This window comes from Hemicordylus capensis, chromosome 6 (assembly GCF_027244095.1).
Source record: "Hemicordylus capensis ecotype Gifberg chromosome 6, rHemCap1.1.pri, whole genome shotgun sequence".
Classification (NCBI taxonomy): domain Eukaryota; kingdom Metazoa; phylum Chordata; class Lepidosauria; order Squamata; family Cordylidae; genus Hemicordylus; species Hemicordylus capensis.
In genome coordinates this window covers 93,441,647-93,464,336 of record NC_069662.1, presented here as the reverse complement: position 1 = coordinate 93,464,336, position 22,690 = coordinate 93,441,647, and the positions used below count along the sequence as shown (strand labels likewise).

The 22,690-nt window shown below is 41.6% G+C and overlaps 1 protein-coding gene and 1 long non-coding RNA gene across 8 annotated transcripts in view; one reads left to right on the top strand and one right to left on the bottom strand.

Moving 5' to 3' along the window:
- The window catches only part of ITGA9 (integrin subunit alpha 9), a 391,432-nt gene that overhangs the window by 105,925 nt on the left and 262,817 nt on the right, over positions 1-22,690 (top strand). For all 7 annotated transcript variants that reach the window (XR_008309811.1, XR_008309810.1, XM_053261579.1 and 4 more), the window contains 3 exons: positions 3,665-3,755; positions 4,723-4,768; positions 16,343-16,497. Coding sequence is in view for 5 of the 7 variants with exons in the window: in XM_053261579.1 (XP_053117554.1) it covers positions 3,665-3,755; positions 4,723-4,768; positions 16,343-16,497 (292 nt within the window). In the remaining 2 variants the exon portion in view is untranslated. The remainder of the gene's footprint in view (positions 1-3,664; positions 3,756-4,722; positions 4,769-16,342; positions 16,498-22,690) is intronic.
- On the bottom strand, positions 3,037-17,675 carry LOC128329828 (uncharacterized). The gene is made up of 3 exons (XR_008309812.1): positions 15,663-17,675; positions 14,392-14,507; positions 3,037-4,839 (listed from the first exon to the last, which is right to left on the bottom strand). It is a non-coding gene; the product is annotated as an uncharacterized LOC128329828 (long non-coding RNA).

Here is a 22,690-nt window from a genome sequence, read left to right as displayed (position 1 = left end):
AGCCATTGTTTCAATATCTCTCGATTTGCAGAGACAAGTACGTTATCTCCTTCCCAGGACTTCTGATTGCAAGGCATTGCATCATGCCTGTGTCAGAGCTCTGCAGTATTTTGGCACAGTTATCTGGTTTAGGAATGGCCCTCAGCCATTTTTGGAGGGGCGGTATATACATCAAATAAATAAAAATAATAATAAATCTGGCAGGTTTGAACTCAGAACTTGGTTGTCCAAATGGACACCAACAGGAATAGAGCCCTGATCAATTTGACACTCATATCTTATATTCTTTGTCTGAGTTTGACCCTTGCATTTTCATACCTCAATCAATGCAATAAGAGACAATAACTTGTTATCAATGCAATAAGAGACAATAACTTGTGATGACTCACCAAATGCTAATTGATGCTAGTAATTGGAATGCCTTTGTTGTTTTATTAGCTGACATCCAGATTAATCTTCTGCAGATGTGCCAAGTCTGTGCATTGTGTAAACAGGAGGGCATTTTTGAACTATCTTCACTTCTCTGCAGCCTCCTGGTTCTCCTGCAGCTATGTTCTTGAGAGTTGGGGGGCCCTTGGGGACTTAGTTTTTGGTGGCACAGGTAGCTGCAGAACGAAGGGGGAGATCACCATAAGAACAGTTCTGCTGGATCAGGCACAAGGCTTATCTAGTCCAGCAACCTGTTTCACACAGTGGCCCAGCAGATGCCTCTGGGCAGCCCATAGGCAACGTGTGTGTGCATGCCCTCTCTCCTGCTGTTGCTCCCAAAAGTTGTATACACAATGGATAAAACTGGTGTGTCCGTGGCAGGCTACTCTGAATGCCGGCCACTGTTTCTTATGGTCAAGAATCAGCAGAAAATGCAATTAATGAGCCGAGTTTACAAACAATGAGTCATTATCTCTGTATTATTGTCTCTGCATTTAAAATAAATGTGGTGAACACCTCAATTATGTGTTTGTCTTCACAAAAATAAAATATATTAGATTGTTTGGACATCTTCCTGTGTCAGTCAGCAACTTCAGTCTATTCTCTGAATAAAACATCCAGCCTAATCAAATGTGTTTGACAGATTTAGCCTCTCCATTTGCACAAGGATTATCACCAAAAGTAATTCCTCAAAATTTGTTCAGTTGCAGCACAGAAAGTAGAACACTAAACCTAGACAATGTTAAGGCTCATCTGTATTTAGAGGTGGTCAGCACTGTTAAACATTTTGCCTTTCTAATCCAAAGTCATAAATACCATACAAAAACATCAGAGAAGAGGTTTTATTTTCTGAGGATGACATTTTATGCAGTTTGAATGTTTGATTGAGTAGAAGCTGCAAAATATAGGTGCATAATGCTCCAGTATAGGTTATCAGTTGTGGTTCATCTTTATTTGCTTTTATTTTACTTGGATTAGGGCGGTATAAAAATGTGCTAAATAAAATAAATAAATAATAAATAAATTTACGACCACATGTTGAGCTTTCAGTTTGCCTTTTGATCACGTAGTGCTACAGAATTAAAATCCTGATACTAAAAAAATGTGATTCCACATAGATTAGTTGGGCAAAAACTGAGTTAGGATCCTTCAATATGAAAACAACTGATCTTCTGATAAGTGGATCACAATTTCAGCCTTTTGTACCAGCTGGGGTGGTGATGAAATTTTCTTTTTGTTGTTTTGATTTTTTTGAGGGAAAGAGATCAGACTGTTTTTAATTTCTTTCATCCTACAGCTGTTTAAAGTTCTGATCTAAATATTTTGTTTTGTTGCTGGGTGGGAGCCTATGTAGGATGCTAAGTCAGAGTTCTAGTGGTTACATTTGAGATTCTTAGAGCAGGCTGTAGATGATTAGTTCTGCTGCATGCTGACTGCTTTAGAACACATTAGCTTTTCTTAAAAAATGCAAATGAAATCCCTTTTTATGATGCTTTTTATAAGTGATAATTTGTGGCATATGGATGACTCTTTTCATAAGGAAAGGATGGGAGGAATGGATGAACTAGTTCAAATGTATTATGATGTTTTTGCCCTCTGATTAGGGATGTCCAGATTTGGATAGATGGATGTGATTTCTTTTAACATATTTGAAGCACTATAGTAGTATCATAAGAAGATAGCTTAGTTTTACCAACCATTACTGTTGTGATGCTTGTGATCTTCTTCATGACAGTTCTTGCTAGTTATATCAAATTACTCTTCCTTGGTCAAGCGGTCTGTCTCTTCTTCTCTTTTTGAGGCTCCTAATGGCCATGTTTTAATGCTGTGTCTTGTTGGAATGGGGCTGAAGGTCAGCCATTCATTTGGCTCACGAATCCATCAAACAGTTTCAGATGTTTAATTTGCAGTGTCTGCCTACCTGGCCTCTATTTGAACCAGTAACCTCGGGGTGAAAGGCTTTATATCCCATTGCAATAACTCTGAACTCTCCAGATGCTATGCATTTCTCAAAAAATAACCTGTGTGAGAAGAAGGGGCCATGTGTTTATAAAAGACTCCTTCCAACCCACCCACCCCTGCCATGTCATTCATTTGAATTGCTGATTTTTACCTTTGCACCATAAAATGCTTCAGAAAGATGTAGGTACAGTGAAGCATCTTAATTGGCTTGCAGATAAATTTGCATGCTAAACAAATATTGCGAAGTTAGGTTTCAGGGCCTTTGGTTCTGTATGCAGTTGTCAAACCTGTGTAGCATTATACTTCAACTTTTATACCCTAATAGCCAGCAGATGTCTGTGGGATATGTGTAGTCCTGTTTTGCCACCCTAACAGGGACCCCCTACAAAAACCTAGCCACATTCTCTTGTGTAAATGTAATTGGAGATGTTCAGCTGCTTTTGGTTGCCTTAGTACTATCCGCACAAAACTGGGGAAAGTATTTTCTTAGTTTCTTCATAAGTTTTTAAAATCAGAGGTTTTAGAGTTCTTTCCTTTCCTTTAGGCTTCAAACATTGTCTTTTCCACTTAATTTCCCATCTGACTGTTGATGAACATTTCCACCCTTTATGTTTCTTGTCCCATTAAGAGTATGCCTGCATGAAAGTTTTGCTGCAAAACTTTTGCCTGCTGCCAGTTCAATACTGTATCATTAAATTGAAAGTGTAGAACATCATCTCTCCTTCTCCAAAATGAGAGCATAATGTTATCCTGCATGGATTGTGCCAGTGGCCCTGAATTAATGGATCTCTCCATCTCTGAGTGGACTAGCAAAAGATCAGTACAATTGACTATATTACCCCCCTTCTCCTGGGATTATAGGCCTGGAACAATGGCATTGGCAGCAAGTACCAGTTTCAGGGGAGCAACAGCTCTTGCCTGTGGGCTTCCCAGAGGCATCTGGTGGGCCACTGTGTGAAACAGGATGCTGGACTAGATACGCCTTGGGCCTGATCCAGCAGGGCAGTACTTAACTTCTTGCCTAGAAAATATTTTATGCATTCACAGAATCATTTAATGCTGTCACAGAATCATTTTACACTCTGTATATAGTTCCACCTCAAACTGACGTATTGGTAGAACTGTACATCTCAGCTCATACAAGCCAGTTCCATCAAAATTACCAGAAGCCTTATCTTTGAAACCAATGTTAGGATACATTCATAAGCAATCTAAACATTACATACAGTATTGTTTGGTCCTGTTGATTCCTGTTCTATGTTGTGTCTTACAGAGGATACCTGGGAAACGGGTAAGCCCAAGATTGCAGATGTTTGGCCAGTCCATGTCAGGAGGAGTTGATATGGATGGAAATGGCTATCTAGGTAGGTTAATGCTAGTAAGAATAATAATGAAAGTTTAAGAAAAAACCCACCATAAATGAAAGAATTGCCAAAGCTGAATACACTTAATCTTATTCTCTTTTCCCCCCAAACAGTGTTGGAGTGATAAACCTGTTTCAGGGTGTATTTTATTTTTTGGTAGTTCTCTGAATTTAGAACCAATCAGAGCAAAACGATCATTGGCTAACACCCTAATTGAAGTGCTGATGCTCCATGCCAGTGCTGCAGCCAAGTTCCAGACTTACATAACACTGGTGCTTGCAGGGTGTTGGGGAGGGGAATTTTGATAACCACTGTTTCCTCTGGAAGTCCTCACTGTCTCCTGAAAATATGTCCCTTAGAGTTACATGACCCTCAGGGACATATTTTCAGGTGACATCAAGGGCTTCTGGGAGAAGGGAAGTAATTAAAATTTGTCTCCCCCTACCTGTGAGTGCCGGTAGTGAGTTAGCTGATCCTATCCACAATACCAGTGCGTCTAATGGAGCACTGGTGCCTCCATTAGTTAGGATGCTGACCTTTATAAAATAATAAATCATTAGGAGGAGAATGTTAAAAAGGAAAAACAGCAGATGTGAACTTAAAAAGACAACTGATAAATGTACCTTCACAAATCATGATCTTGCCCTGAATGAACTGTACCTTTGCAAATCATGAACTACTTTTCAGAAATGTGAAAGCAGTGGGCATCAGAAGTTTAATTACAATGGACATTACAAGACAGAAATAATGGCTGACATCCTGACATTGAATTAATAGGACATGTCAGTCATGACTAACTTGTTCCATCAGTTTCAGATGGACTATTCATGAGGAATTTAGTCTCAATGCCAGTCATTCAGTTTTTAATAGCAAATATTTAATGATTTTGCAAACTATAACACTGTAGTTATGCATACAATACATTTCATATTCTAGTTGTCTAAATGATATAAAACTTTGTTTATAGATGTGACGATTGGAGCATTTATGTCAAACCATGTGATTCTTCTAAGGTGAGATCAATTTATCTTCCTTCTTTCAGTGAGGTAACCTCTTTGGCTCTTCTACTGTCTTTCTGTTTCTTCTACAGTTAGTTTGGAAAAGGTTAGGTTGGACTCATATATGCAAACCTTTAAAAAAATGGCTATAAATAGTGGTGGTGTACCACCAGCAGAGGTGTTATCTAGGGAAAATAGCGCCTAGGGCAAGCACTGAAATTGCGCCTCCTGCCCAAACATCTGACCCCCATCTTTCAGATAACTTTACCATAATATCAGCTGAAAAACACAAGTCAAGATCGTTAATCTTTAATATTACAGAAGCTATTTAGCAGTGGATGTAGCCAGACCAAAAAATGCTGTAAAATTACAAATTTCAGTATGCCTGGGCTCATGAAATACCCAAATACTATGTGGAGGTGTCACATCACATTTAACTCACTTATCACAAGAAGCAAAGTAAGAGCAGATGAATACAATTGTAGCTCATAAGCTTCAGCTCAGTATTCACAAGCCTGATTCTCTGTACATAGTGCCAAACTAAATATGTGTACAGTGACTTATATAATAAATATTATTTTATTTTAACCTGTAGCCCCTTTGGGGGGCTTCCTAAAGGCCGTGGGGGGGGTGTCTGCAGAGGCCCCCCTCCTCACTGGCCTCTAGGGCTTCGCAGGGACCATTTGAGCATGTGTGGTGGCCATTTTTAATTAAAAAAAAATAGCCACTGAAAACAAAATGGCTACCCCGCATGCTCAAATGACCTCTGCAAGAGGCCATTTGAGCATGCATGGTGGCCATTTTGATTTGGGTGACCATTTAAAAAAATTCTTTTAAAAAATGGTGCTCCCCTTCAAGTAGCGCCCTGGGCACATGCCCTGCCTGCCCCACCCTAGATATGCCCCTGACCACCAGGGCTGTTAATTCCTGTTGGAACGAGCTACAGATGCATGTTAATGTTTCTATGATCAAAACTGCTCATGTAACACTGGTAGCATGAGAATAATGCCATCCATGTACATAACCAATTACCACAAGTGTTATACTGCTACAAGTATCTGTTCCTTTTATGAGAGGCTCTCCATGACCAGGGCAGTTGAATGAATTATTATCGCTGCTGTATGTAGTGTGTCAGATAATAATGTCCCTTGATTATGCCTCCAACCAATAGAGAACCTGCCAGTGCTATTTCCTTGATTGCCTATCAAAGCTCTTAAAGATCACATAGTTATTGAATAAACTGTGCACAGTGTTGGAGATGCTATTAATTTAGATTGGATGCATTTTTAATTTAGATATAGCACAGTCAGCAATTTTTAATAAATAGTTATAGTTTATAAATAGTGGCACAATGGTGGGGAAGTGTGACAAGTTACCCACTAGAAAGTACATCCAGTGCTTTCTCTCTTTATAATGTAAGGAAGAGGCATTTGTATCTGTTGGGGATCATATGATTTTGATTAGTTACACTGATAGTTTATGACAGTAAAATTAGGGGAGGCGGCAATGGATTTTTTATTGTGGTTTCTTGAGAAGGCTTGCAAGAGAGATGGTGTGGAGACGAGCTGATTAGAAGAACCATCTAGAGTTACATGGCCAATGAACAAAGCAATTTTGGTGGTGATGGTGGAAGATGTGAAACTCAGACTTTCCCTCTGGCTGTGTTATAGGGTCATTCATCATTGCATCGCCAGATACCTTAAAAAGCTACAATTAAGGGCACCCTTAATCCAATTAAGCCTCATTTTGTACTTTTTTAATGATAGCCTGGTTTTTTGATATTTCTCCATCACAAACAAATGCCATGTTTTTGTGGTGTTTGAAAACCATGAGCTCTCCTGTGTATTGTGGCTGCAGTGACCTTTCAGGGCATGATTGCCTAGCCCCCTTTCCTCTCCTTGCATAGCCATAATAGCTAAAATGCTCAGATGCCCCCATGCTCAGACATGACTGACTACCAAGTGCTGGAGAGAAAACAATAACAGGGAATGGTTGTCTCTATTGTGTCCTGCTTGTGCATTTCCCAGGGGAATCCAACTGAGACAGAGTTCTGGAAAAGATGATCTGAGCTGCTTCTCTGATCTTTTTCCCATGCTTTGCACAGATTTCTCTAACTTCACCCCTTTCATACAGCTTTCATAGGCATGTAGACAACTGGCAATGTTTCATATTCAGTAACCCATTGACAGATTATCCTGGAGAGAATCTATCTATGTGGTCGCTAAGAGTTGACAGTGACTTGATGACACTTAATCAATCAATCAATCAATCAATCAATCAATCAATCAATCCATTGAGGTGGCAGTCCTCTCAATGCCTTCTGGTCTCTCCAGACAAGGAGAGAGCCAGGCCAGCTATCCAATTCTGTATTGCAGTGTTTTCACAACAAAGTGGTAGAACAACCCTATCTCACCATCTCTGTGCCTTTGTCTAGAAGGCCCAGAGAGAGTGCTGTGAAGGTTATTGCTTTGGTATTGCATGCCTCGTATCTGCATCCTCATAGGAACATAGGAAGCTGCCATATACCGAGTCAGATCGTTGGCTCATCTAGCTCAGTATTGTCAACACAGACTGGCAGCAGCTTCTCTAAGGTTACAGCTCTCTCAGCCCTATCTGGAGATGCCAGGGAGGGAACTTGGAACCACTTGGTGTTCTTCCCAGCAAATGATGGAGATTATTGTAAATCCCAGCAGGGCCTGCTGATCTGCAAAACTGGCTTCCCTCATTGAGCCTGGGGTGGCACGTTAGGCTAAGGAGCATTTGTTTTTCTGGGGATACTTCCCATAGTCCACTTGCATGTTACAGCCGTCAGTGAGGAACACTGTCAGCTGCCATTGCGATCTGTTAGGACAGCTGATAAAACATGAACAGCATGGGTGTCAGAGCACTGCTACTCTAGGAAGAATCAGAACTAATAAAAATTGGATTATAGACATCTACACTGTGTCTCTTTCTGTATACTATACTGCATTTCTATGAAAACCAGATCTGGACGTCTGCAGGTTCCTACAGCAACCTGAAGCCACCCACTGAATCAGGGCTCTATTTATTTCTTTAGAGATCAGTGCATTACAAGCTAACCATGTGGCTGATTAGTTGCAGCTACTGTCAGGCACGGAGTGTGTTGCGTTTGCTGTTTGGATTAAGATTCGGGTTAGAGGAGCAGGCCCTTCGCCCACCTCCCCCACAAAAACGTTCCTGTAGAAATTTGTTGCCAAAAGCCACAAGCATCCTGCCAAGTGGCATTAAAAGCTTTTGAAGAAGCTGCTTTGATTTGGATTTGGATTGGTGAGGACTGACGCTGTGTGTCTGTGCTCATTGTAGACTGATCTGTGTAACATCCCCGCCCCCAGCAGAGGTGGGAGAATTAACTTTGGAAAAGAAGTCGCTTAGTATATATGGATCAAGGAAGAGTCTAGGAAGCGTAAGAGGCTCTCTTTGCCTGCGGACATAGGGCCACACAATCTGATCAGCATTTTTAGAATGTGGTTGATTATTTCCAGGCAGATTTCAGCACATAGGGTCATGCAACATCTTCACCATGCATGCAGTTCACAATTCAACCCTCATTTTGCATGGCAATAGATGTTACAACAGACATTTGTAATTCTTCTTCCCCTGGTCTCTTTCTTTTTCATAATGTGTGCTACAACACATTGCACATAGTTGTCCTACTTAGTATTTTTCACCTGCACCTTACAGAATTAGCTGTTGATGGCAGGTCTAGGAAAACACACTGCAGGGTGTTGTCATGCCTCCTTGTCTCTTCTTCTATCTTGTTCTACCTTTTAGCACCAAAGGTTTAAAAACCATTTTACTCCTTGTGAGGAGCTTTTGAAACCCTGTGAGTAGGAAGCCGCCCAAAGACATAAGTAGCCGCCCAGAGACGCAAGTTTTGGTTGGGATATAAATATGTCAAAATAAAATAAAACAAATAAATTTGGATTAGGGCTGTAGAGTGGTAGATGTCCCTATGCCTCTAGGTACTGTGAACCTAGTCTTAACCTAGTGATGTATGCTGGCGCAGGATTTTACACATTACATTGTGTAAAAGTATTACCATGGAGAAATTTCATAAAGGTGAGTCTCTATCCCTGTCACTAAGTGATGGAACTCTGGATCAGTGGTAAATTTAGAATAGACAAAAGGAAGTACTATATGTGTAATTCAGTATATAGAGTTCTGTGTTTCGAGATGTGATGGTGATGGCCACCGCTAGTTAGATGAGACCAATTCATGGAGGATAGGCTTTATTATTGATTGATTGATTTTGATTGCATTTCTATACCGCCTAGTTTAGAAATCTCTAGGCGGTGTACAAATTAAAACATAATATAAAAACATGTAAAATTCATAAAAACAGATAAAAATCACAGATAAAAACACACATTAAAATTTAAATTTCAGTTAAAAGCCTGGGAAAACAGGTATGTCTTTAGGGTCCTCCTAAAAGCAAACAGAGAAGGAGATGCTCTTATTTCAGCAGGCAGCGCATTCCAAAGCCCTATGGCAGCCACAGAGAAGGCCCGGTCCCGAGTTGCCATCTCTCCAGATGATCTTACTAGGTGACAAGGTTCACGATGAAGAAGGCACTCTCTTAAGTACCCTGGACCTAAGCCGTTGAGGGCCTTATAGGTAATAACCAGCACGTTGTATGTCATTCAGAAACATATCGGCAGCCAGTGCAGTTCTTTTAGAATTGGTGTTATATGGTCCCTTCAGGTAAACCCAGAGACCAATCTGGCTGCCGCATTCTGTACCAATTGTAGTTTCTAAACTATGTACAAAGGCAGCCCCACGTAGAGTGCATCACAGTAGTGAAGCCTAGCGGTTACCAGCAGATGTACCACCATTTTAAGGTCATTTGTCTCCAGAAATGGACGTATCTGGCGTATCAGCCGAAGCTGATAAAGAGCACTCCTGGCCACAGCCTCAACCTGAGAAACCAGGGAGAGTTTGGGATCCAGGAGCAATCCCAGACTACGAACCTGATCTTTAACTTTGAAATGTTATGTTGCAAAGTATACTAGGTAGTACTGAATACCAGGTCCAGAAGATAAGCAGTTAGGAAGGTTGTCACCTTCACACCCTGCTTATGAACTTCCTAGACACATATGACTTGATCTAATAAAGCAATGTTTATGATTTTAACACACATACACACCCTTACTTGGCTGTGGCATGCAATAGAGGAGTTGAGGGAAGAGAAAGCTCCTCAAAGTGCCTCAAAAAACCCTTAGTACACACAACACATTTTGGATAGCAAATCCTTTATCATGGGCTCTTAATAAACTTGCACTAAATCTGGCTGAGGCTAAATGAGGCAGCTGCTTCTCCTGTTAAGGCTATAAATCCCCTTTGTTCTCTTCAGGCTTCTTTCTCTTCTTTCTCTTCTCCCTCTCTCCCCTTCCACCACTTCTGGCTCCTTCAGGGTGCACCAGGGATATCCTGTTTTCTTGTTAGGGGGCAGAAGACGGGGATTTGGGAAGAGATTCTATCTCCTCAGGATTTAGTGCACAGCTTTGGCTTCCTGGTTTGAGAAGCAGAATCCCTCCCTCAGCAGAATGCCTTCCTACCTAAAAATGGGGAGGATCAAACCTGTAGGGGGAAAAACATATTGATTTTCTATTGAGTTGTGAGATGTTATAAGTACATCACGTGCTCACTGTTGTCAATGGAGACATGGATGGCTAATGCACTGCACCCTGAACTTAGACTTATATTATTCCTTTGAGCCTGTAGAATTAAATCATCCTTGTCCATTGCCTCCTCTCTTATGAATGAAAGCTTTGCATTTCTGCAGCTTATGCCCTGGCTTGTTGCTAGGGCTATTGTAAGTTGAAGAAGAGTTCAGTCAGTCATGTCAAAGTCATATGGCCTTTATGGCAATCCATTGGATTTTTCTGCCACATGACAGAGCAACCACTGAGTACTTGGGAATTGGCTCTGAAACTTAAGAGATCATTTATGTATTGAGAACTGCTCATAATGTACAGCTTCTATTTTCCTCAAAGATACTGCACCAATTCAAGGATCAGAGATAAATATAGCAGAAACTGATGTACATTTTAGTGTAAATTAATCGTTGAAGTTTCAGTTCTACATATCACCCCTGCTTCTCACCCGAAACAAGCCAGCCCCAGATCCTGTGGCAGATGCCTCTTTCTTAAAGATATTTGTTCCATCTTTCCTTGAAAATCTTGATTGAAGGATAGTTAGTTAAATTCCGCAATGAGCTTGTACCATTTACAGTTTACAAGCTTTTGCTCAACTATCTAAGAACCATAATATATCCAGGTCCTTCAGACCTGAAGCCCACAAGCTGTACATTGCATACCAGCCATTACTGCAGCTGCCCATGGTGTGATCCTTGTTATGGTAGTTGGTCTCTGAGCATGAAAGATTACTCCCACTGATTCAGTGAAAACTAATGAATTTTATTTGCAAATAGGTATGTTTGACACATAACCATCCTAGGTCAGTGGTCTACAGCTTTCTCAGACTTAGGACCCACCTCTAATCCCAACATGGGATCAACTTTTAATGTTTAAACATGGGCCAGTTTGAGCAATACTTTGTCCACCAGCCCTGCATCACATGAGCACTCATGAGGATTTACATGGTGAATGGGCCATCATAGCTGTCAACTTGCATATCACCTTAAACACTCATCAAGTTGAAATAAGCTTCTTTTCTTCTACCTTATTTATTTATTTTGTTAGTGCATTTATATACCGCCCCATACAAAAAAGTCCATGAGCGGTTTCAGTGAAGACTAATGAGTTTTATTTGCAAATAGGTATGTTCCACACATAATCTTCCTAGGTCCTGGATAATCATCCCTTAAGCAACCATCTCTGGTCTTGCACTTTCTTTACAGTAGTTCAGTTGACTTGCGGCTCCCACTAAGAATGTACACATTGTAGTTCAGAGTGCACTGGATTTATCCTAGAGATGTTGTTATAAAAGATGCTGGTAGTGATAAGTTCTGTGCTGGCTCCCCACATCATGGCTCTCCTGACCTATAACCAAATGGCTAACACTGGGGTTTGTTGTAAACTGCTGTAAGATTCATTGAGTAGCTGTATGCAAATGCATAAATAAGTAACACAGGGGGTGGGGAAAACAAGGCAATGTTATTTAGTTAATTTGAATTTATAGAACCCTGTATATTCCCATATTGCAGATGGTGTAAATGGTGGGCCATCCACACAAGCAAATTGGTGCATTGAAAACATGAGTTGTATGAATCCATAAAGATGTCCGGCAGTTCTAGAATTGCTTCACCAGATACCTAGTTTACATCCCAGCCAATACACATTCCAACTGCTGTCATGTTCCCAATAGCATCTTACCAGGGAGTGAAAATATTGCTCTCTCACAGTAGAGTTCATTATTGAAAGAGTGCAGGGGAAGAGGGTTCGGCTTCCAGGTACCTGCCAAGTTCTGAGCAGCAACAGGATATTAGGCATCTTTTCCAGCTAATAATGCCACTTCCTTCATCTCTGATTGTTTGGTGACTTCCATGTGTTTCTCATTTTTCTCCATTCTTGCTGATGGATGAATAGTCCATCATCTTGGACTATTCTTCTTTCAACTTCTCAGTGGCAGAAATTATGGTCAAGTGGGTGGCTACCTCTGAGAGTTTTAAGGAGAGGCACCCCTGAAGGAGATCAGCAGTGAAGTTGCATGGTCCTCCATGCAATCTGCTTTTACTATACTTTCTAAATTAAATACGTTTGCTTCAGGCAGCTGAGGCACTTTTGCTGAAGGGTCCAGTAGAAGGTCTTACGTGAAGGCTCTCCTATATGAATGAACCATAACATATTGTCTCACATAAACTCAAGCATAATGCTTTGCAGTGGAGCTAGATATTCATCTGCAAGTGATCAGAAAGCGATCAGAAAGCTCTCTGATCATCACATATGCAACTATTTGTAGACTTAGATGTTTTTAGCAGTAGCTTTTTTACAAGTCTGTCCTAAACTGGGATAGAGAGAATGGATGTGTATACTTGGAAATGACCGTGTCATGACTGACTCTGAAAGGTTGCTCAGGATTTTTTCACCATTTGGAGTGAAAGAGAAATTCATATAATGCTATGTTTGCACTGTGGGAACTGCTGAAAAATGGAACCATGCATGTGCTTTTTTTCAAGGGAAAGCCGTGTGAAGAGGCTTCCACATGTTGTAGTGATTTTAATCATGCTGATACAATTTCCCTCTCTCCAAATTGATACGGAGGCTGATGTGGTTTTAAAACTGTTGCAACCACACAGATGACTTCCCATGTGAAAGGCACCCATGGGAATGCTGCAAATGTTATATGTAAATTGGGCCTTAGTTTCAATGAATAAAATACAATTGGGGACAAAATAATTGAGGGTCCTCATACTTGCACAAATGATGACCGTCTTTATGTGGAACTGAGGATCTTTGTGAAAGATTCTTTGCATTTATGTACTGTTGATCATGTATGATCTCTAACATGTTGATCATGCATACTTTCCACACATGATCTTTCTAACAACCCTGTATATTCCCATATTGCATATGCAGGCTGAGGCTGAGAGTGGGATGCTTGCCCAGGTCTTAGTGATTTCATGGCTGAGTGAAACTAATGATTTCTTATTCACACACAGCTCAGGGCCAAGCTACATGTGATGCATTGGTTTTTATCTTCATTTTAGCCTACTTTCCAAAGGGAAGAAGATGTGTGAGATCACCATGTCTGTATGTGTCCTTTGCATTTATAGTTCAATACAAATCAAATTCACAGCACGTGGGAGGGGTTCCTAGGGAACCCTGATGGGGGAATTTTTTAATGCTCTGCTGTGTTATTTCAAGATGGCAGCCACTCAAAGTATAGAAAACTCAGTTTTGAAACCCACATGGTGGCAGGTGGATGCAAAGAAAATTCTTAGCACATGCGAGGAGTCCTAGAGGACCCTGACAGGGGTATCTTTAATGATCCACCATGTTGATTCAAGATGGCAGCTACAGAAAGTATAAAGAACATCCCTTCATAATCCATGTGCTGAAAAATTCACAGCACAGAGTGTCCTAGGTAAATATCATCCCGCTAATAGAAGCAGAAAGAAGGCTTGAATAGTTTTACTTAGAACTACATGTTCCTGTTTTAAATAGATCAGGACTGGAACTATGGTGAAGGGGATTCATCCCTTTCCCCCTGCACTGTGCTCCTTACAAAAGTTACTTCTCTGAAGCTGCTCTCTTTGAAGCCGGAGAGGTCTGGTTATGTATGCCACCGGCTCGTTTGGTGTTGACCCATGACTGGTCTTCTCTGTGGCTGCCTCAGGCTTTGGAATATGCTCCCTACTGAAATAAGAGCATCTCCTTCTCAGTTTGTTTTCAGAAAGAACCTCAAGACTCTCGTTTTCACAGGCTTTTCATTAGAATTAATTTTAATAATTTTAAAACATGTTTTAATATCTATTTTATTCTATTGTTTTTATTGTCATGTATTTTAATTTGTAACTTTTAAATATTTTAAATTTTGTACACCGCCTAGAGATGTACATATCAGGTGGTATAGAAATATGATAGATAAATAAATAAAATAATAAATATTGGCCTCAGCAGAGAAGTTGCCCTTGGTGTCTAATATCTCCAGCTTACCTCCTTGAGCAAATAGCAGGTTTGTGGGGTAGGTAGGGGGTGTCAGGACCATGGCACAGGTGAAAGGGTTAAAAAGATCCTCACTGTGGACCTGATAGGAGTGTCCCCCATGGTTGCTGTTTAAAAAAGAAAAAACAGTAAGGCAAGCAATATGTTAAAATTATAATTTGGCTCTCAATCTTTTGGCAACTGCACTACACTATGCTACATTGCTGAAGCTATTAGGGAAGATGCAAAGAAATGGACTGGGGTCTTATACACTTACTGTGTGCACACCAGCCCCAGTCCTTTCCTTTAACTCTCAGTAGTGCTCCCACCACTCTCCTGTGGAAGAGATTCTCTTTCCATTCTTCCCTGCTTAGCCTAGAACAGGGGTGAACTCAAAGTCATCTCACAATAATGTTTCAAAACCACATAACTTGGCATGTGGTTCAGAGCAGGCATCATGGGTAAGGCATAGTGTTGCCATATCCCCTGATTTTCTGGGTAGGACCCAGATTGCTTACCCCACCCAGCTACCCCTGGATTTCAGCTTTTGTTTTTTTGTTTTAAAGCTGAGCTCTAGCCCTTGTAGAAGTGGAGTTATGGAACAAAACGTGTGCTCACTATTCTGCTCAACCTCTGGACTTGGATTAAGGCAGGTAGAGCACAGGAGGCTAGCTGGGAGGTTCACAAGTACAGTAATCCCCTGAGGAACGTTACCTTTGTTTTTTTTTTAATCAGCAGGGGATCTCTATAGGGCAGTTGAGAAGATAGCTTGCTTTTTATGTAAATCTCTGCCTACCTGGCAGTGTATTGTAATGTTTAAGGACTTTGGCTTTACATTCTATTCATGCCTACTTAGAAGTAAGTACTACTGGTTTCAATCAGTTCTTCTCTCAAGTAAGTGTGTACAGAATTGCAGATTAACTGAAAAACTGCATTTGTTTTTTGTTCTACTACTGCTGTTAATACATCAAGGAAAATGATCAGGCAAAGATATCTCCCCCAACTATTGTTGGTAGATATCTAGAGCAAATAGAAGTCAACTGGAAAGCGCAGCTGCCAATTTGCATAATATGCAAATTATTTGCAAGCCATTTTACATAATATGCAAATTAGGGTATCTGGATTTGGAGAGCCAGAATATGGCAACCCTAGTAAGGCAGAACTGACTACTTCCAGCACAGACAAAGTTTAAAGTAATTAACATCTAGTTTATTTAAGTAAGTATAAAAAGGAGAACATTTACTGCCAAAAAGGCAAATAATCAAAATATACAAACAAGGTACCTTTTAATCTTGCATGATCTTAGGCAGGAGGCTAAAAGATCTTAGTTGTCAGGCTGAAGTTCAGAAATAAAAATCTTGCATTATGAACAGAGCCTTTCTTCACCCAGCTGGGCAGAACAGCTGTTTCTGGAGGTATGCAGCTTGGGCTTAGCCGACAACGCAACAAAGGTGAAAGCTAAACTAATACAGAAGTCATCTCAAGAGCAGGAATTCAGAACAACAATAACAAACAAAAGCTGCCCTTAGCTTTTAGAAGAAAGAAACTTGTAAATTCCCCTCCTAACACGGGGAAAAATTGTAGCTAGGTGATAATTAAAATTTTCCCCTTATACTCCTCGCAGATCTCTGGGATCAATGGGCTGATGATTGCTCTGGCAATTGAAGACAAGGACTCAAGCCATTGTTTTAATCACTGCCTTAGGGAATGCAATAGAACTTGTGATCTTCCCCTACTTTCATCGATAGTTTGTTATTTAGGGGTCTTTCCTGACAGAGGAAGGATATATAGAAAGCAGGCTGGCTGTATGACTAGGAGACATGCATACACAGGGCTGAATATGAAGTCAGGCAAGCTCAAAATGGGTTTTAGAATAAAGAGAGCTCTGGACTTTGGGCTGAATAAAGGCTGGTTTCATGACAGAAGATAATACTTCTCCATCCTTTTTGGTGTGTTGTTAAAGATCCAGACCGGTCATTACTATGGATGTCTCCATTTTCCTGCCAACGTCCACTGACATCACATCTCCTCAGTGTCATGATGGCTTGCAAGAAGTGAACTGCCTAAATGTTACAGTCTGCTTTCGATTCAGAGGCAAACATGTTCCAGGACTGATAGGTAAGATATAACACATATTACTATTTATAATGTTTAAAGCACATTTTGCAAATGCTTTATGTTTTGATCTCCCAAAATCCTTGGTGATTTGGCTGAAGCTACCTAGTCATTAACAGAGACAGTGGGACTTGAACCCAGAACCCTTTTTGTGTTAGTTACACATTTGAATCACTGGGACAAATGAGATTAACAGTAGGGATGTGCAGAACGTTTCGAGGTTGAAACGTTTCAACTGGAAACAGGCCATTTCGAATGTTTTGAGCTCGGAACAGAACACCCTACAAATAAAGGCCTGTTCCAAGCTCGGAACAGAACAACCACGTTTTGATGGAAACATTTCAACATTTCAAATGCCATTTTGGCGAGCTATTTCTCCCTTGCTGATTGGTTTTCTGGCACTGGCTTCCAATTGGCTTGTGATCTCCTTGCTGATTGGTTGGCTTGGCTTGTTATACAAATCAAGTGTGGTCATGGGCAACTATGCCCCCACTGGCTGGAGGAGGGGGATACAAAAGGAGGGATTTCCAAATGTATTCAAAGGGATTTGGATGTAGAGAATGCTCCTGAAGAGGATATATAAGGAGAGGAGGAAGGAATCATGGAAGGTTTAATTTTGTGGTGGCAGAACTTGGGTGCCTGCCTTTCTTGAGTTGTACTTTGTTTTGTTTGTGAGATAGTGTTATGGTGAGAAATCATGGACATTGGCAGGTGTCTGTGTGTGTAACGTTTCTTGGTGATTGCTGTTATGAGCTCTGTGTCTGGCCTTGAGAGACTTGTGCTTCACTCACTGCTCTGGTCTGCTCTGTCAGCAATCCGCATTGCAAGGTGTACTACGCAGTCAAAATGTGGCTGAAGTTGCTCTGGTTGAGCTTACGCCTATGCTTGCTGCTAAGTAAGGGTGCTGCTGTGGCAGCTGTTGCAATGTTGAAGAGACGTAACTGTGTGCGAGATAGCTTGTGCCCGTGATGTTACTGCAGAGCAGGCACTGTGGATTTTGGGTCAGTGATTCTTCTTAGCCATTTTTGGACTGTGTTTGAAATATGTGTTCTGTGTTGGGAGGGACAGATTCCCTTTTACTGTGTGCTTCTGCAGTGTTTTTCAAGGCAGGTTTGCAAAATGCATTGAAAATTGCAATGCAAAACTGTTCTGGCCATAAGGAACAATGGGGGGTGCAAACACGCAATTGTTCCCCATGAGTAGCTCCTAGGGACACCAAAGTGGGTTGGGTGGTAGGGCATGATGGGTGCCACCTCAGCCCCCCATAGGACCCCATGGTTTTGGGGGGAAAGGTTAAAAATGTGTTAAAAATAACCCGCTTGCCTATTTCTTGTGGTTGGGGTGGTAGGTAGCACCCATCATGCCCTACCACCTAACCCACTTTGGTGTCCCTAGGTGCTACCCATGGGGAACAATGGGGTGTTTCAAGTTCTCCATTGTTCCCTGTGAAACACTAAAAAAAACCACCCCTGTTTTTAAAACACTCAAAAAGTTTCGAATTCTGTCGAAACAGCCAGCTTGACTGCTGTTTCGACAGAACATTTGGGCCATTTTGCTTTTTTGTTTCGAGCTCGAAACAAAACACAAAATACATTTTGTGCACATCCCTAACTAACAACGCACTGCCAAATAGCTGGAGGCAGAAGTCATGTATCTCATTGCTGAAGCTTGGCAAGTAGCATAGTAATATTAAATCATCATCATGAAGCGTAATACTGCTTCACATTATATTGCACACTTCAAGTGTTTAAAGCACTTATTGTGATAATAATCCTTACAACAACCCTGCAAGGTAGTCAGAAGTATTGTCCCATATTATAGTATTCCCATATTCCAGGACTGATGGAAAGTAGCTTGCCCACTGAGATTTTATTATTATTATTATTTATTATTATTTCGATTTCTATGATCATGGCATGATATGAGATAATGGGAGAGGTAAAACTGGAATTGGAGGCTCCCTTCCTGGTTCACAACTCTTGGCTACTATGCCACACTTCTTCTCAGTTGCTCCAGAGATAGCCATGGGTAAAACTTTCTATTGATTGTCATAGCTCTCATGAATAATTTTCAAATGGCTAGTGTTATAAAGAGCCTTTTTTTGGGCAAAGTTCTGGTCTCTGCCCAGTGACTTGTATGTGATGAAGTTGATTTCATTGAAAACTGGAAGACCAGGGGATAACTATTTGGAACAGAGAAGAGCTTCTTGTTCCTTCTTCAAAAATGTCTCAGAGCAGCCCTGATATACAGCACTCATATTATGCATATATAATTATTCAGGTGTTTACTGGACATGTTTTACTGGAATGCTCACCAGGCATGCTTGTTTAAATTTGTTTGTAAAAAGATTCTCTCTCTTTCTCTTACTTGCGTTCTTAAATTTAAACCTAGACCTTGGCTTTATTTTTTATTTTTTTAAAAAAGCATTTATTGCTGATATGCCCCACACTTTAGTGGCTATTAATATCTGTTGTTTAGTTTTGTGCATATTTTCTGAATTACGGTACCAGTTCTGTACACTTTATGGGAACATAGTGAGGGCTTGGATGTTCAGCAGTCTTTTTATAGCTGGGATGGGTGTGTTTGTGTGAGCAGTCAGGCAAAGATTTTGTTGGGTTATGCAGTGAATATATCTCATTGTCTGGCCTTTGGGCGGGGGGCACATTTCCAATAATTGCCATCAACTGCAGAACAAGATATGCAACTGTTTCCAACACTGTCATCTCCATGTGACAAATAAAATAGGTGTGCTCATGGTAGATGATAAAATAAGGGTTTGGGTGTGCTGAATGGGCTACTAGAGGTGTCTCTGGTCTTTGTCCCAGACATTACTGTCTTTTCCTCTTCTTTATCCTTCTGTTCCTAGAAAGTTAGGAAAAAACTCCAATAACATTTCCCCAAAAAAATGTAAGTGAAAAGAAACACACAATCTCTGTGTTATGAGAAGCCTTATACTCAATATTTAGACGTATGAGAAGTCTAATGCTCAATCAAATATTAATTGCCTAATATTGGTTTTGCCTGTGTAGTTGGAAATCTTGTCTTGAGTAGGGATGTGTGAACAGGTTTGGAAATGACCTGTTTGACATCGAACTGTTTCAATTTGATGGCTCAGTATCGGACCGAAGCCCCCCCTGATTCGAACCCCTCCGTTGGGATGCATGGCGGCCTCCAAAATGGCCACCACCATGGGGATGAGGCCCGGAATGGGCCGAAGACGGCCCAAACTGGGCAATTTGGAATATAATGGAGGCCAGCAGGGGAGGGGGAACTTCTGGAGACCCCTCCCCATGGCCTTGGAGAAGCCCCCAGAGCTGCGGTGGCGGCAAGTTCTATTTCTGTTAAAAAAAATCTAATTTTTTGAAAAAACTTACTAAACCCCCAAACCAAACTGGGGCGGGGGTTCAAGGTGCACAAAACTGAACATGCCTGGTCTGGTTCGAGTGCAACCCAGTTTTGTGCACATTCCTAGTCTTGAGTAGGATCATAGGAAGCTGCCTTGTCAAACCACTGGTTCATCTAGCTCAGTATTATCTACACAGACTGGCAGTGGTTTCTCCAAGGCTGCAGGCAGGAGTCTCTCTCACCTTGGAGATGTCACCTACCTTGGAGATGTCAGGAAGGGAACTTAGAACCTTGTGCATGCAGGCATGCAGATGCTCTTTCCAGGGTGGCCCCATCCACTAAGGGGAAGATCTTACAGTGCTCACACCGGTAGTATTCCATTCAAATGCAAACCAGGGCAGAGCCTGCTTAGCAAAGGGGGCAATTCATGGTCACTACCAAAAGACCAGCTCTCCTCCTAGAGGAGCTATATGTTTACGCAATCAATGCATGTGAGAATGTTCCACAAAACCCACTGATTTCCTTCATCATGCTTAAGGTTGAATGCCACAAATCATCACAGCACTTCCAAGGAGACCTATGGAATTGCCAGAATGCATATTGGCCAGTCTTTTTCAAAACTCCAGAAGCTGCCTCTTAGCAAACATACAAACATTCCAAAAGGGTATGAGGAGTAGAGAGAGCTTTCCTCACGTTGCTGGTAATCAAAGTTCCTATGCCTTTGAACATGGACATTCCATACTTGGCTATCAAGACCAATAATAGGGGTGTGCATGAATCAAAATCTTGATACAAGTTTGAATTGAACCACAGTGCCCTCAGACTGATTCATTGAAAGCAGCTGGCTATAGGGGTATGTAAAAAACTGGTTTGCCCGGTTTGGTTTGAATCAGACTTGAACCGAACTGGGCATGTTTAGTTTTGTGCCCCCTGAACATACCCCCAACTCGGCTCGAATTCGAGTCGGTTTGGGGGTTCCAAGTTAAATATTTTTTATCTTTTAACTCTCACCAGGTCTGGTTTGGTGGTGGCAGCTGTGGTGGTGGGGATCTTTGCTATCTCTCCCTCCCCCTGGGGCCTTCTCCCATTCTAAAAAAGGCCGGTTTGGCCCATTTACAGGCCGTTCCAGCCCTTCTTCTGGTGGTGTGGACATTTTGGAGGCCACCATGCATGCCCAATTGGCGTGGCTGGGTGGCCATGCAGAGGCCCATTGGGCATGCGTGGCAGCCTCCAAAATGGCCACTGCCACTGGAGGAAGGGCCAGAATGGCCCCCAAACAGGCCAAACTGGCCCTTTTTAGAGTGGGAGAAGGCCAGCGGGGAGAGGGTGAGTTGGCAGAGAACCCTCTTTGGCTGCAGCCACTGACCTGGACCCAGCGGTGAGTATTAAAAATAAAACAACAACAATATATTTTAAAACTTAGATCCACCAAACCAACTCCGAGCTGGCTCGAGGGTTCAGTTCAAGGTCGAGCTAACTGGGTCTGGTCCAGCTCGAGGGCAAGCCCTCAAACCGGCCTGGATCCATGGCTAACTGGCTCAGTCTTGAGCCAGTTCATACATTCCTAGCTGGCTGCCTTGACGAACCACCCAAATCGATTTGGGTGATTCGCATGCCATGTTGTGGCCCATTTTTATGGAAATACAGGCCTACCAATTGGGATTGATGGATAGACCAGCCCTCCGCTCCAGACTTGTCGTGCCAGCCCACCTGGGAGGACTGGTTTACCTGGGTAGACCAGTCCTCCGAGGCAGACTGATGAAGTTCAGAGCAGAGGCCTGGTCTACCTGCTGATCCCAATCGGTACATCAGCTCTCTCTGCAAAACACCATTTTGTGGCCCATGTCCCTTAATTATATTGTAATTGCATGGATTTTTATTGTAAGCTGCTTAGAAGTTAATCCTGATTGGAAATACTCCTTTTTGGCTTCCCTAAAATAATAATAGTTATTTTGGACTCTCCTAGAAAAATTGATTTTCTGTCTGGGCAAAGGAAACTAAACGATTCCAATTTTTTTTGTAATGAATGGCCAAATGTATATTTGTATATAGTGAAATCAAATGTGTATGGTGAAATCTTACAAACATTTCACAGCATTAGCTTACGTGGTTTGGTTTATATGACAAGTCTGGCAGGTTTGTGAAGGTAACTGTTCATACAGGTGGTTTATTTGCACAAGCAGCATAGTGCCAGTCTAGCATCAAACTTTCTGTAGATGGGAAAACTGAGGCATCTTGGTGTTAGTTTGCTGCTTCCACATTATACTGCTTTTGTGAGTAGATTGCTCACAAGAGCAGTTGTCTCTGCAAGTCTGTTGTTTGAAGCATCATATGAAATAACTTCTGCTTCCTGAAGGGGGAGGGATGTTAATTTATGAACGAAACTCACTTTTACATGATTCCCTCAGAGAGCAAATACATGGGGAGAGCGGGATGTTCTGAGTCAGTTGGTAACTATTCATCTAGTGACATTTTCATAGGTTTTTTTTTTTAAACTTATTCCTGCTGGTTTCCCACATCTTACATCATTGGCAGTGACTGCCAAAAGGAAATGTGGAGAAAGATCTGAAATACACTGTTCAAAAGATTCTAAATTGCCAGCTCTGACTTTGAAAGAGGGCATGGCCATCACTGGACATCCACAGCCTGTCTTCCATTGGAGTCGGTGGGGCCATTCACACGACCAGGCGGAGGAAGGCTCTTCCAACTCACCTTCCCCCCCCCAGATGATCACAGAAATGCTGCTGGGAGTGTGGGCTGAGCTCCCAGACTTCCACACTGCACCACTGCCCAGCTCTGGAGGCTGGGGCAATGCATCCCGACTTCTGATATCCCACAATGCACTACACCA